Source organism: Anolis sagrei, chromosome 2 (assembly GCF_037176765.1).
Source record: "Anolis sagrei isolate rAnoSag1 chromosome 2, rAnoSag1.mat, whole genome shotgun sequence".
NCBI lineage: Eukaryota > Metazoa > Chordata > Lepidosauria > Squamata > Dactyloidae > Anolis > Anolis sagrei.
Window position 1 is genome coordinate 173,728,187 of NC_090022.1, and position 15,899 is coordinate 173,744,085.

Here is a 15,899-nt window from a genome sequence, read left to right on the forward strand (position 1 = left end):
ATAATTGTTGTTATTGCTACATTCATTATTTTACTCTTTTTATTATTGTTGTTATTATTACATTTATTATGTTACTCTCGCTATTATTATTGGAAGGATACGTAAGCACATTTACATTGAAGAAGGTAAATAATCATTTAATCAGAGTTGGACAGACTTATCTTAAATTACCATTTTTGTAAATATTCAAAAATATATAACCTACTGATTCCTCAATTAATGTAATTTTATTGGTATCTATTTTTATTTTGCAATTTACCAGTAGCTGCTGCATTTCCCACCCTCGGCTTATACTCAAGTCAATCTGTTTTCTCAGTTTTCTGTGGTAAAATTAGGTGCCTCAGCTTATATTTGGGTCAGCTTATGTGCCATCATGCCTGGGGTCTATAGATCTTAGTGAAAGAAACATGGACGTGACATCTCTCCCCAGGGGATTGCTTCTTGCCCTCCTTTAGAGAACTGGAACGTCCAAGGATCAAGACACTACAGATAACTCGAAATAAGCTTTATTGTTCACAATGAGTTATCTTCCTTAGGCATAAACTTGATATTCAAAAGGGGTAAAGAAAACATACGTTACAGTCTTTGGAGTCTTGGGTCCAAGGAGTTTTGCAGCTGAGAAGCTTTCCAAGTTCCCTCTTTCTCAATGGTTGTGAATGCCTGAGCATTCACAACCCCAGCCCAATGACCTATGTTGAAGGTCAAAGTCTTCCTCTTGATGCCAGAGGACTGGTTTGAAGGCGCTTAAGATTCCGCAATGTCGTCCAGGTGAGCTGGATATGAAGAATGATTCTTAAGAGTACAAACTTAAGAGAGATGACTTAACTGAGGGCTTTTGGAGCTAAGCCTTTCTCACGCCCATCTGCTGGGATGTTTGATGGTAGAATTAAAAGAAAGTCCATCCCTCTTCCCCAGGAAGGGGAGGAGCCAAACAATTAAGCAGGGGAGGCAATTCAACAGATGCAAACAACATTGATAGAAAGCAGTAGATAGCCAAACAATTCAACTGTACATTCACATACAAGTGGGGCCAGATGCGCCGTCACAGCTTATACTTGAGTATATACGGTATTTATTTATTTATGTATTTAAAACATTTATATTCCGCCCTTCTCACCCCGAAAGGGACTTAGGGCGGAGCACAGCATATATATGGCAAACATTCAATGCCGGGATAAGAATTCATATATGCACACATAAACATTAATCTCAATATTAAAATACACCAATTTAAAACCGTCCTAGTCATCAGCGTCAAATCTAATTGGCCTGGTCATCTCTTCTATTGCTGCTTTATTGCCCTGTCCTGAAAGCTTGGTCCCACAACCAAGTTTTTACCATCCTTCTGAAGGACAGGAGGGAGGGGGCCGATCGGATCTCGCCAGGAAGGGAGTTCCATAGCCGGGGGTCATCACCGAGAAGGCCTTGTCTCTTGTCCCCATCAATCATGCCTGTGACAATGGTGGGATGAAGAACAGAGCCAGGATTTTAATCTCTGCAATGATTCATAGGGAGAGATGCGTTCGGACAGGTAAATTGGGCTGGGGCCATTTAGGGCTTTATAGACCAAAGCCAGCACTTTGAATTGTGCCCATTAGCAAACTGGCTGCCAGTGGAGCTGGCGTAACATGGGAGTTGTATGCTCCCTGTATGCCGCCCCAGTTATTAACCTGGCTGCCTCTCGTTAGACTATTTGAAGTTTCCGAACAGTATTCAAAGGCAACCCCATGTAGAATGTGTTGCAGTAGTCTATCCTGGATGTAATGAGAGTGTGGACCACCGTGGCCAAGTCTGGCTTCACAAGGTATGGGCGCAGCTAGTTATGTTTATTCTGTGCCGGAGCGTTAGAATAAGGTACTTATTCTAGCGCTCCGGCACAGAATAAACATAACTAAATAAGCTCACTTCAGACTTTTGTCAGAGAATCTGAGGTCTGAAGGCCAACAAATCCCATTTCTAATGTTTCGATCTTTCTCCTTAGGGTGTGGGCTGAGGCCTGGATTTGTGCCAAAGTGTCCAAGCTGCTCTGAGGCTGAAATGGGTGAATTTCCCTGGATTGTTTCTCTCAGCCTATCCATCCAACACTTTTGTGCTGGCTCCATTCTCAACCGTTGGTGGATTTTAACCACAGCCAACTGTGCCAATCTTATGTGAGTGCCTTATTCTTTCTTATTCAGTTCAGGTTTGGGTGCTTTGTCTCTGTGCCTTAGAATAGTTTTAGATGGTACATGGCATCGTTTGGAATCTACTTCCTCCATTCAAATGATTACAGAGGATGCTTGCCATAGATGCAGGCGAAACGTCAGGAGAAATGCCTCTAGAACATGGCCCTATAGCCCGAAAAAACCCACAAGAACCTAGTGATTCCAGCCATGAAAGCCTTCGACAATACAATAAAAATGTAATTGAGTTGTTGTAGGTTTTCCGGGCTATATGGCCATGTTCTAGAGGCATTTCTCCTGACGTTTCACCTGCATCTATGGCAAGTATCCTCACTACCTCTGAGGATGCTTGCCATAGATGCAGGTGAAACATCAGGAGAAATGCCTCTAGAACATGGCCCTATAGCCCGAAAAAACCCACAAGAACCTAGTGATTCCAGCCATGAAAGCCTTCGACAATACAATAAAAGTGTAATTGAGTTGTTGTAGGTTTTCCGGGCTATATGGCCATGTTCTAGAGGCATTTTCTCCTGACGTTTCGCCTGCATCTATGGCAAGCATCCTCAGAGGTAGTGAGGTCTGTTGGAAGTAGGAAAATGGGTTTATATATCTGTGGAAAGATCTGGGTGGGACAAAGGACTTTTGTCTGCTGGAGCTAGGTGTGAATGTTTCAACTCACCACCTTGATTAGCATTTAATGGCTTGAACTCAAAAATGTCGACACTTTTAATAGGATTAATGATTCCAGTAGTAGAAAAATGTTGTGAAATTACAAGATAAGTTTAAGTGGAAGTCTGCAGCTCAGTGCTTCAGCTATGTGAACAATGCACTGATCTTCTTACATAAAATTGCCATTTGAGATTACAAAAGAACATAAGAACCTTTCAGCTCAAAATATGCCTGCTCAAAAATTCATGTGATTATTAAAACCTTTGAAACATAAAGCCCTAGGTACAGATGGTTCCAGTTAACTTCAATATTGATAGATTTATTTTATTCATTTAATTCTAGAGAGGAGAGGAGATATGATAGCCATGTATAAATATGTGAGAGGAAGCCACAGGGAGGAGGGAGCAAGCTTGTTTTCTGCTTCCTTGGAGACTAGGACGCAGAACAATGGCTTCAAACTACAAGAGAGGAGATTCCATCTGAACATTAGGAAGAACTTCCTGTCTGTGAGAGCCGTTCAGCAGTGGAACTCTCTGCCCCGGAGTGTGGTGGAGGCTCCTTCTTTGGAAGCTTTTAAGCAGAGGCTGGATGGCCATTTGTCAGGGGTGATTTGAATGCAATATTCCTGCTTCTTGGCAGGGGGTTGGACTGGATGGCCCATGAGGTCTCTTCCAACTCTTTGATTCTATGATTCTATGATTCTATTTTGGATGGGAATCAGTAAGACAATAAATCAGTATGTTTGCCATCAGTAGCCAAACTCACCTGTGCTTTAGTGCAAGAAAGTAAATCATATTGTTGATTTAACTATTTTGGGGATAGAGTGGTGAAAGGGGGAATAGACTTGGGGCAGGTGGACAAATGTCAGCATGCTGGAAGCAGCAAAGAATAAAATATTTTGAAAAAGAGAGAGAAAAATAAGCTCAAAACTTATTACAGACATCGTTGTACGTATGTAACTAGTAACTACTGTACATATTTTAAAATAAAATTTATTTTCTTGTGACTCAGAAGCAATTCAAGTTATTACATTTAGTTAGTTTTCAAAATATATGGGGCCAGCCTATAACACAACACATTTAAGGTTATGGTTTTATACTATACTAGCTGTACCTGCCACACGTTGCTGTGGCCAACCTTCCATCCTCTTTCTCTCCTTCTTTCCTTCCTTCCTTCGCTGTTTCCTTCCTTCCTTCGCTCTGTTTCTTTCCTTCCTTCCCTTTTCTTTTTTCCTTCTCACCTTCCTTCTCTACCTCTTTCCTTCTTTCCCCCTTTTTCTTAACTTCTTCTTTCTCTCCATCCTTCCTTCGCTCTTTCTTTCTTTCTTTCTTTCTTTCTTTCTTTCTCCCTTCCCTTCCCTTTTTCTGTATCGTCATTTAGCTTTTCGTCATTTAGATTTTTTGGGTTTTGAAGTACTTTCTGCTGGTTTGGGGGGGGGGGTTATGAGTGATGGTCACTCTTTGGTCATTGGCACAACCTGGGGATCGCAATCAGATACAGTGAAGACATCTGCCCTTGCGCTGTGCTGTGCTACTCTGCTTCTGAGTATGCATGCCCAGTGTGGAACACATCTCACCATACTAAAACAGTAGATGTGGCTCTTAATGAGACATGCCGCATTATCACGGGGTGTCTGCGCCCTACACCACTGGAGAAATTACACTGCTTAGCCGGTATTGTACCACCTGGCATCCTCCGGGAAGTAGCAGCCAATAGTGAAAGGACCAAGGCAGTGACATCTCCAGCTCATCCCCTGTTTGGGTATCAGCCAGCATGCCAACGACTTAAATCTAGACATAATTTTCTAAGATCTACAGAGACCCTCGCTGGAACACCCCAGCAAGCGAGAGTCCAAAAGTGGCAGGCTCAAACCCAGAACCTCAATCAATGACTGATACCAAATGAGAGACTCCCTCCTGGGAACACAGAAGACTGGGCGACTTGGAAGGCATTGAACAGACTGTGCTCTGGCACCACGAGATGCAGAGCCAACCTTCAGAAATGGGGCTACAAAGTGGAATCCTCGACATGCGAGTGTGGAGAAGAACAAACCACTGACCACCTGCTGCAATGCAACCTGAGCCCTGCCACATGCACAATGGAGGACCTTCTTGCAGCAACACCGGAAGTACTCCAAGTGGCCAGATACTGGTCAAAGGACATTTAACGAGCTACCAAACTCACAAGTTGTGTATTTTTCTGTTTGTTTGCTTTGTTCTGTTAGACTGGTTGTTCTGACACGACAAATAAATAAATAATACTCATTGGTCTGTTACGGGTATAATGTCCAAATTTGGTGTCAATTTGTCCAATGGTTTCTGAGTTATGTTAATCCCACCAAATGAACATTAGATTTTTATTTATATAGATTATCGTATATTACATTATTGTAATTATTTATTATTTACAATTTTTTTATTATTTATATAGATTATTATATCAAATATTGTATTCTACATCATTATTGAATTATTAAGTATTATTAGACCAAATATTTCATTTTACACTAAGTAAAGGCAAAGATTTTCCCTTGACATTAAGTCTATTATTATTATTATTATTATTATTATTATTATTATTATTATTATTCAAACCCAGAAGTAAGAGTTCGGCTTATATTTGGGTCGGCTTATACTCGAGTATATACGGTAACTAAAACTATTACAGTGACAGTAAGAGGCGTGAGATTACTATTTGGTACATTAGCAATTATACTTTAATTTTATAGGGAAAAGGAGCTAATTACAAACAAGTTATTTGTATGCATTTTTCCAAGCTGTGGCTGCTTTCAGTGTTCTTTTAAGATCCAAAGGCAGAATAAATTTATTTATTTATTATTTATTTCGAGGTTTTATATACCGACCCTCTCACCTTCAAAGAGGGATTCGGACCGGTTCACAACATGTGTTAACATACAAAAAATATACAATAACAACACAATGCCACTTCATTACACGATTAAAATATCAGCACCATACACATTAAAACATTATTATTATTTTTTTATTATATTATACACACAGATCAGTAAGCCAAATTCCAAGTGTTACACATATAAAACCTGAATAATTCAACAAATATTAAAGATATTATACTAATTTAGACTGGTGTATATTACCTTATCTCCACCTTCCCTCCCTCTCTCCCACCCTCCCTCCCTCTTCAACCACAGTATATTTCTAGCTAATCTTGCAGATCCAGCCACTGGTAAAGTCTTAGTGTTTTTTCTTTGATGTAATCGTTGGCTCCTCCATTTTTCACCCAGTTGAAGTAGCCCTTCCATCTATTTGTAATGATCTTTTCTTTGTCCATTCTTGGTGTTTGCTTGGTCATAATTCCCGTAATGTCTAACAGCACTTGGTCATACATGTAATCATTCCAATTAGTTAACGTCCATTTCGATTTGTCTTTCCATCCTCTGGCAATCACTGCATGGGCTGCTCTTATTGTTACCTTAAATAACTCCTGGCAATTAATTATTATACTCGGATGATCCAACACTCCCCAAAGTAGCAAATCATTATTAATTTGAATTCTTATCTGGAATATCTCCTGAATTTTTACTTGTATGATTTGCCAGAATTTTTTTATTTCAGAACACTCCCACTACATGTGTGTGTAAGTACCTTTTCCCTTATTACAATGCCAACACTTCGAATTCTTTCCTTTTAACATATAAGCCAATTGTTCAGGAGTTCTATACCATCTTAATATCATCTTTTTTTCTAATTCATTATATTTTTCTATTTTTATTTTATTCATGTTCCTAATTATTTCCTCTATTTCTCTTGTCTGTAATGATTTAATTCCATTCCATTTATTACTTATTGCTCTAATCCTAAACTCTTTATCTTCTACCATTAAATTATATATATTTTGCCACTGTTCCTTTACTTGTCTTTTCTCTTGCATTTAGCAATTTGTCTACCTTTAGTTCTTCAGTGGGTTTTGCACCCTCTTTTTTTTACTTTTTCCCAAATCCCTCTTAATTTTAACCAATTTTCTTCCCCCCCCCCCCTTTTCCAAAAACTCTGGCCAATTAATTATCTCTCCATCTTGTTTCCACATATCTTGTACCCTCCTTAATCCTTAAAACATTATTATCCCAGTTAAAAGAGCCAAATCGTCCGACACCATCACAATCCCATTCATCATCCTCCTTTCATGTGGGCAAAGAATTAAATCAGTTGTCAAATGCCGCGTTCCACAACCAGGTCTTTGTTAGTTTCCTGAACGTCATGAGGGAGGGGGCAGTTCTGATCTCTAATGGCAGGGAGTTCCAAAGTCGAGGGGCCACCATCGAGAAGGCCCTGTCCCTTGTCCCCACCAGCCGTGCTTGTGCAGGCGGAGGGACCGAGAGCAGGCCCCCTCCAGACGATCTTAGTGGTCTTGATGGTTCGTAGGGGAGAATACGTTTGGAAAGGTAAACAGGGCCGGAGTCGTTTAGGACTTTATAGGTTAACACCAGCACTTTGAATTGTGCTCGGAAGCTAATCGGCAGCCAGTGGAGTTTGAGTAACAGCGGAGTGGTGTGCTCCCTGTACCCCGCACCCGTTAGTAATCTGGCTGCCGCGCGTTGTACTTGCTGCAGCTTCCGGGCAGTCTTCAGAGGCAACCCCACGTAGAGAGCGTTGCAGTAATCTAAGCGGGATGTAGAAATACTGTAGAAATACAGTATTTCTACATACTGTAGAAATACAGTATGTAGAACAAAGTGCTTAAAGGTCAATTTCTCCAGTCAGCGATTGTTAAAAGTATGCATTACCCTGCTTATCCATTTCATATCACTGTGTCTCTGTTTCAGAAAGAATTCGGAGGATTTGGCGCTGGTACAGGTTGGACTGATAGATGTCTCTAAGCCGACGCGCTCAGTTCAGATCCGCCAGGCTCTGACACACCCCAAGTCATTGAAACAGGGAGACCTTCACAACCTGGGACTTTTGGAACTGGAGAAGCCGCTGGATTTTGGGCCTCTTGTTTCACCCATTTGTTTCTCAGGAAAAGCAGATATGACGGGTGATTTCAGAGACTGTTGGCTACCAGGCTGGACTGTGCTAGAGGGTGAGTTGTGTCAGATAGCGGTTTGATTTCACTTCCTGGTTAATCTAGACACAGTATTTTCCCTCAGTTTGTGTTGCAGTGTGATCTGAGTGACATAGATTATTTTATTTTATTTTTATACCGCCTTTCTCAGCCCACAGGTCACTCAAGGCAATTTACAGGGTAAAATTCAATGCATACAATATCATAAATACATTAAAACATTGTTGTTGTTCATTCGTTCAGTCGTCTCTGACTCTTCGTGACCTCATGGACCAGCCCACGCCAGAGCTCCCTGTCGGCCATCACCACCCCCAGCTCCTTCAAGGTCAGTCCAGTCACTTTAAGGATGCCATCCATCCATCTTGCCCTTGGTTGGCCCTTCTTCCTTTTTCCTTCCATTTTCCCCAGCATCGTTGTTTTCTCTAGGCTTTGCTGTCTCCTCATGATGTGGCCAAAGTACTTCAACTTTGTCTCTAGTATCCTTCCCTCCAATGAGCGGTCGGGCTTTATTTCCTGGAGGATGGACTGGTTGGATCTTCTCGCAGTCCAAGGCACTCTCAGCACTTTCCTCCAACACCACAGCTCAAAAGCATCGATCTTCCTTCGCTCAGCCTTCCCTAAGGTCCAGCTCTCACATCCGTAGGTTACTACAGGGAATACCATGGCTTTGACTAGGCGGATCTTTGTTGCCAGTCTGATGTCTCTACTCTTTACTATTTTATCGAGATTGGACATTGCTCTCCTCCCAAGAAGTAAACGTCTTCTGATTTCCTGGCCACAGTCTGCGTCTGCAATAATCTTTGCACCTAGAAATACACATTTCTCCCTCCCTCCACATTTTCTCCCTCTATTTCCCAGTTGTCAATCATTCTTGTTGCCATAATCTTGGTTTTTTTTTAATGTTTATCTGCAACCCAGCTTTTGCGCTTTCTTCTTTTACCTTGATTAGAAGGCTCCTCAACTCCTCCTCGCTTTCGGCCATCAGAGTGGTGTCATCTGCATAGACACAGTATTTTCCCTCAATTTGTGTTGCACTGAGATCTGGATGACATAGATTATTTTATTTTATTTTATTTTTATTTTTATACTGCCTTTCTCATCCCGCAGGGGACTCAAGGCAGTTTACAGGGTAAAATTCAATGCATACAATATCATAAATACAATTAAAACATTACATATAATAAAAACTAAACAGAATCAATCTAATCAAATAAAAATGTAATGTTTGTTTGTGAGATTAACAGAACTCAAAAACCTCTGGACGAATTGACACCAAATTCAGACACAAGACACCTAACAACCCAATCAATGTATGTCCTTCACTCAAAAAAAATATTTTTGTCATTTGGGAGTTGTAGTTGCTGGAATATATAGTTCACCTACAATCAAAGAGCATTCTGAACCCCACCAACAATAGAATTGGGGCAAACCTCCCACACAGAACCCCATGTGGGCCACAGCAACGTGTGGCAGGGGACGGCTAGTAAAATATAAATCCATAGTGTATCCTTGTTAAAAATGTTGTCCGGTCTCTTTGTCTAGTCCAGGGGTCCTCAAACTTTTTAAACAGAGGACCAGGTCACAGTCCCTCCAACTGTTGGAAGGCTGGATTATAATTTGAAAAAAAACATGAATGCACACTACACATATTTTATTTGTAGTGCAAAAACACTTTAAAAATACAGTAATTAAAATGAAAAACAATTTAAACAAATTTAAACTTATTAGTATTTCAATGGGAAGTATAGGCCTGTTTTTGGCTGATGAGATAGGACTGTTGTTGTTGTTGTTGTTGTTTTTGTTGTTGTTGTTGTGTGCTTTCAAGTCATTTCAGACTTAGGTTGGCCTGCGGGCCTTAGTTTGAGGACCCCTGGCCTAGTCATTCTGTTGTCCTATGTCTGTTACTCTGCATTTGCAAACGCTTGCTCAAAAAGCCATGTCTTGACTTTTTTCCTGAATGTTAAAAGGGAGGTGACTGATCTAATATCTATAGGGAGGGTGTTCCATAGCCAAAGGGCCACCACCAAGAAGGTCCTGTTACTCGTCTCTGCCGAACGTATCTGTGACAAAGTTGGTAACAAGAGCAGGGCCCCCACAGACGATCTTAAGGATCTAGAAGGTTCATAAGGGGACATGCGTTTGGATAGGTAACAAGATAACAAGATTGCATATTATTGAGGTATTATTTGGTCAAGGAGTTAGATTAAATAGCTCAATTAGTTTTCAGTTTTTGTGGTACTATAAGAATGATAGCATTAAGTAGGAGGTAGGTTCTCTGAGGCAAAGTTTAAATCAGTCATTCCCAACTAGTGGTCCACGGACCACCGCTGGTCTGCAAAAACTAAAATATGGTCTGCAAGACATTTAACATTTTAAACCTTTATTCATTTTAATTAATCTGTTGCTATGCGGGTGCCACTGTGGAGTAGGACATTGGATGAGCATGGGAGGCCAGGGGGGAGGGCAAGCGATCGATGTCACGTCATGTACTCAAGCCACCACGTGTCAGTCAGTCACATGCATTCTTTTGTGTTGCTCAGCTGTGTCAGTGATTCTGTTTTGCTGTTTAGTGATTCGATGACTCCAGTAATTTTACTGACTGTGAGTCCTCAAAATCCATATTAATTTACCATATATTCCAGCATATAAGACAATCCCCAGCTTTTCCAGTTAAAATATAGTTTGGGATATACTCGCCGTATAAGACTACCCCTCTTCCAACACACACCAAATAAAATTTTTAAAAGCATCAGATTTGATTTCAATATGGTAATTTTCCTATTACTGGACCTCCTTCTCTGCCTCTCAGATCTCACACATACGCACCTGCACCGCTTCACTGCAGTCTTCAGGAGCGAGATCTGAAAGGCAGAGGAGGAGGTACGGTAATAGAATACAAGGGCGGACCAGATAAGTAAAAGAGGTGTGTTTTTCTGGGCCCAGAGCCACTCTATCGTTTTTTTCTATACCCCGGGCACCCTGGATGCCTGCAGCTTGCTCTGCCCTTCACTTACATCTTCCCGCTGAGGTGCCCCTTTACCTCACCATCGGGACCACATTAAGTCCACGAATCCTGATGAATGGATTTTCTTCTACCGTACTTGTACAGTGTCGCCTTTAATGCTTTCATACAGTCACTGCATATGGCAGGGACGTGACCACTGCCATTTTTGAGCTCCCCCACAATATGCAGCAACCACAGATTCTCCAACCGGATTGGAAGTTTCAGCACCCGCTCTATAAGACGACTCCCGGCATATAAGACAACTCCCATGCATAAGGCTACTCCAGCATATAAGACGACTCCCACGTATAAGATAACCCCTGACTTTTGAGAAGATTTTCTTGGGTTAAAAAGTAGTCTTATACACCATAATATACGGTATATTAATTTTAAGCGTATTCTGCCTCTGACGAGCCTCTGGTGAAACTTCTGGCATATAACAGTATTTCAGATGAGTTTCTGTTTTTAAGCTTTCCTTGGAACTGGAGCTACTCCCCACAGACTCATATCACACACTCCCACACCCATGGTTTCTTTTTCTTGCTTCAACTCTAATTTAGACAGCTTGTGTTGAACTTTCTTGCCAACTCATTTGCTTTATACCAGTAGCTGGTCATCAGGGTTTGGAAAAATAACTTTGGAAGAGTCTGTAACTTGCATTATCCCCTTGAGTACATCAAAATACCTTATCCAAACTCTTTTTGACAGATTATTTTCTATGCATTTTATTGCATTTCCAATGATTACACAGCCCTGCCCCCACCCCAATTTCATGGGGATGTTCCTTGGGAGGCTGATTCAGAACATTGCATTGGATAGACCACATCAGCTCTAGTTTTTTGGATATGCTTATCGTGATTCCTTATGCGTGAGCAGATGGTGTCAGGAGTCAATTTCTGACGGCATGAAGACATCACAAATTCCCTCCGTGACAAGTGGTGGTGAGAAAAAGTCAGTAGTGTCTTTCTTTGCTGCAGAGATACAAGCAATATATCCATTTCAAAGCAAAACCGGCTTGTGAGTGGTTATTTAATATTGCTATATAGATCCTACAGTCTTACAGATGGTGACTGGTAGATGGCATATGTTTTGTATCTCAAACACTAGAGTTGAGAGAAGGAAACTGGTACAATTTTTGGAATCAGCAGATCAAATATACCCAGAAACATGGCTAACATTTTAGGAACCAAATTGTGTGTTGGCTAGTGAGCACTGTGTGCAGCGGGCATAATCTGCAATCTAAAATTAGGACCTTTCTACACTGCCGTATAATCCAAATCAAATAATCCATATTATCTGCATTGAACTGGATTATATTAATCCACAATGCCGTATAATTTATTTCGGTCATTTCTACCCCGCCTTTCTCACCCCCTAGGGTGAGAAAGCAGATAATCTGCTTTATATGGCAGTGTAGAAGGGGCCTTAGATCAGCCTTAGAAGCATCCCGAGCTCTGAAGATCACCTGGGAAGGAATCCCACTGGAGCATTGCAGCACACCCAAATACCTGGGAGTCACTCTGGACCGTGCTCTTACGTACAAGAAGCACTGCCTGAACATCAAGCAAAAAGTGGGTGCTAGAAACAATATCATACGAAAGCTGACTGGCACAACCTGGGGATCACAACCAGATACAGTGAAGACATCTGCCCTTGCGCTGTGCTACTCTGCTGCTGAGTATGCATGCCCAGTGTGGAACACATCTCACCATACTAAAACAGTGGATGTGGCTCTTAATGAGACATGCCGCATTATCATGGGGTGTCTGCGCCCTACACCACTGGAGAAATTACACTGCTTACCCGGTATTGCACCACCAGGCATCTGCCGGGAAGTAGCAGCCAACAGCAAAAGGACCAAGGCAGAGACATCTCCAGCTCATCCCCTGTTTGGGTATCAGCCAGCATGCCAACGACTTAAATCTAGACATAGTTTTCTAAGATCTACAGAGACCCTCGCTGGAACACCCCAGCAAGCGAGAGTCCAAAAGTGGCAGGCTCAAACCCAGCACCTCAACCAATGGCTGATACCAAATGAGAGACTCCCTCCTGGGCACACAGAAAACTGGGCAACTTGGAAGGCACTGAACAGACTGCGCTCTGGCACCACGAGATGCAGAGCCAATCTTCAGAAATGGGGCTACAAAGTAGAATCCTCGACATGCGAGTGTGGAGAAGAACAAACCACTGACCACCTGCTGCAATGCAACCTGAGCCCTGCCACATGCACAATGGAGGACCTTCTTGCAGCAACACCGGAAGCACTCCAAGTGGTCAGATACTGGTCAAAGGACATTTAACCAGCTACCAAACTCACAAGTTATGTATTTTTCTGTTTGTTGCTTTGTTCTGTTAGACTGGTTGTTCTGATACGACAAATAAATAGCAGGCACTGATTCTACCTATTCTCTTCCTATTCCAGGAGGTCCTACTGTACTATTGAGATATCACATAGACATCTTGAACATCAGCAGCTGCAACCAGCTGGAAGACACACTCTCCAGTGCCATCTTCTGTGTCAAGGCCCAGATGGGCAAAGAAGGGGTTTGCAAGGTAAGAGAAAGAAAGCTTGGCAGTGGCTCATGTCTATTATTCTATTTCAGTGCTGCCTGTAAACTGAATATGAGTTTATTTGTTTATTTATTTGTTTATTTCAAATATTTGTACCCCGCCCTTCTCTATTCCCGAAGGGGGATTCAGGGCGGCTTACAGATGGCAACAATTCGATGCCCCACATATACAACAGATAAAAAAACAGTTACATAATAAGTAAAAAATTCACATTAGATTAAAAACTATTTAAAACCGTACAAATTGAAATTAGTTGGCATGTCAAGTCTCAGTTCGACAATCAACAATTTAATCCAAAGCCTGTCCATCGTCAGTTTTCCATAGCATTGTCATCACTTTTATTGTCAACCTGCTATCCAAATGCCTGGTCCCATAGCCACGTCTTCAACTTTTCCCTGGAGGGAGACTGTTGACCTAATTTCGCTGGGGAGCGAATTCCACATTTGGGGGACCATCACCGAGAAGGCCCTGTCCCTCGTTTCCAGCGAAAAAGGTGGGAACGAGAGCAGGGCTTCCTCGGAAGATCGTAAGTTTCAAAGTGGGTCGTAGGGGGAGATACGTTCGGACTAGTAAGCTGGGCTAGAACCGTATAAGGCTTTATAGGTCAAGACCGGCATTTTGAATTGTGCTCAGAACTGGACTGGCAGCCAGTGGAACTGACATAACAGGGGGATGGTACGCTCCCTGTATGTCGCTCCAGTAAATAGTCTGGCTGCCGCCCGTTGGACTAGTTGAAGTTTCTGAACAGTCTTCAAAGGCAGCCCCACGTAGAGCGCATTGCAGTAATCTATTCTGGATGTAACAAGAGCATGGACCACCATGGCCAGATTTGAAAGTTATTATCCTATCACTGTCCAGTTTCTTTTTGGCCACTGAAGGTTCATGGGGATGGCCACTTTTTTCTGCCACCCTTGTACAGTTTCACCTGGAGACATGCATACTAGCAAGGAGCCACAGTGGCGCAATGGGTTAAACCCTTGGGCCGGCTGAACTGCTGATCAGAAAGTTGGTGGTTCAAATCTGCAAGACGGGGTGAGCTCCCGTCTGTCAGTTTCAGCTTCCTATGCGGGGACATGAGAGAAGCTTCCCACAGGATGGTAACATGTCCAGGTATCCCCCTGGGCAACGTCCCTACAGACGACCAATTATCTCACACCAGAAGCGACTTGCAGTTTCTCAAGTTGCTACTGACACAATAAAAAATACATATTAGCAGCACTCAACCTAAAAAATTTCCATGATATTACATAATCTGCATGTTTACAAATCAGCAGCATATATACTATATATATACTCGAGTATAAGCCTAGTTTTTCAGCCCCTTTTTTAGGCTGAAAAAGTCCCCCTCGGCTTATACTCAAGTCAAGGTTATTTATTATTTTATTCTGTTGTTGTTATCATTATTATTATTACATTTATTATTTTACTTTTTATTGTTATTATTACATTTATTTTTTACTCTATTATTGTTATTATTGCATTTATTATTTTACTCTATTATTGGAAGGATACATAAGCACATCTACATTGAAGAACAATGGTTTAATCAGAGTTGAATAGTCTTATATTACAACTAGCCGTCCCGTGCCACGCGTTGCTATGGCCCACATGGGGGTTCTGTGTGGGAGGTTGGCCCAATTCTATTGTTGATGGGGTTCAAAATGCTCTGTGATTGTAGGTGAACTATAAATCCCAGCAACTACAACTCCCAAATGTCAAGATTCTATTTTCCCCAAACTCCACCAGTGTTCACATTTGGGCATATAGAGTATTCGTGTAGAGTTTGGTCCAGATCCATCATTGTTTGAGTCCACAGTGCTCTCTGGATGTAGGTGAACTACAACTCCCAAATTCAAGGTCAATGCCCACCAAACTCTTCTAGTGTTTTCTGTTGGTCATGGGAGAACTGTGTGTCAAGTTTGGTTCAATTCCATCGTTGGTGGGGTGCAGAATGCTCTTTGATTGTAGGTGAACTATAAATCCCAGCAACTACAACTCCCAAATGTCAAGCTCCATTTCCCCTAAACTCCATCTGTGTTTATATTTGGGCATATTGAGTATTTATGCCAAGTGTGGTCCAGATCCATCATTGTTTGAGTCCACAGTGCTCTCTGGATGTAGGTGAACTACAACTCCCAGACTCAAGGTCAATGCCCATCAAACCCTTCTAGTGTTTTCTGTTGGTCATGGGAGTCCTGTGTGCCAAGATTGGTTCAATTCCATTGTTGGTGGAGTTCAGAATGCTCTTTGATTGTAGGTGAACTATAAATCCCAGCAACTACAACTCCCAAATGACAAAATCATAATTTTTTGAGTGATGGTCACTCCTTGTGTAGTGAGACGTTTTGTTGCCAAATTTGGTGTGATTTTGTTCATTGGTTCTTTTGTTTTTAAGGTACTTATTATGCACAGAGCATTTATATATAGAGAGATTCTATGTAAATATTCAA

General features: G+C 41.7%; 1 protein-coding gene across 1 annotated transcript in view; it reads left to right on the plus strand.

The window, feature by feature from the left end:
* The window catches only part of LOC132766536 (uncharacterized), a 40,425-nt gene that overhangs the window by 11,625 nt on the left and 12,901 nt on the right, over positions 1–15,899 (plus strand). The window contains exons 6-8 of the mRNA XM_060760883.2: positions 1,982–2,150; positions 7,636–7,892; positions 13,301–13,431. Coding sequence (XP_060616866.2) covers positions 1,982–2,150; positions 7,636–7,892; positions 13,301–13,431 — 557 coding nt within the window. The remainder of the gene's footprint in view (positions 1–1,981; positions 2,151–7,635; positions 7,893–13,300; positions 13,432–15,899) is intronic.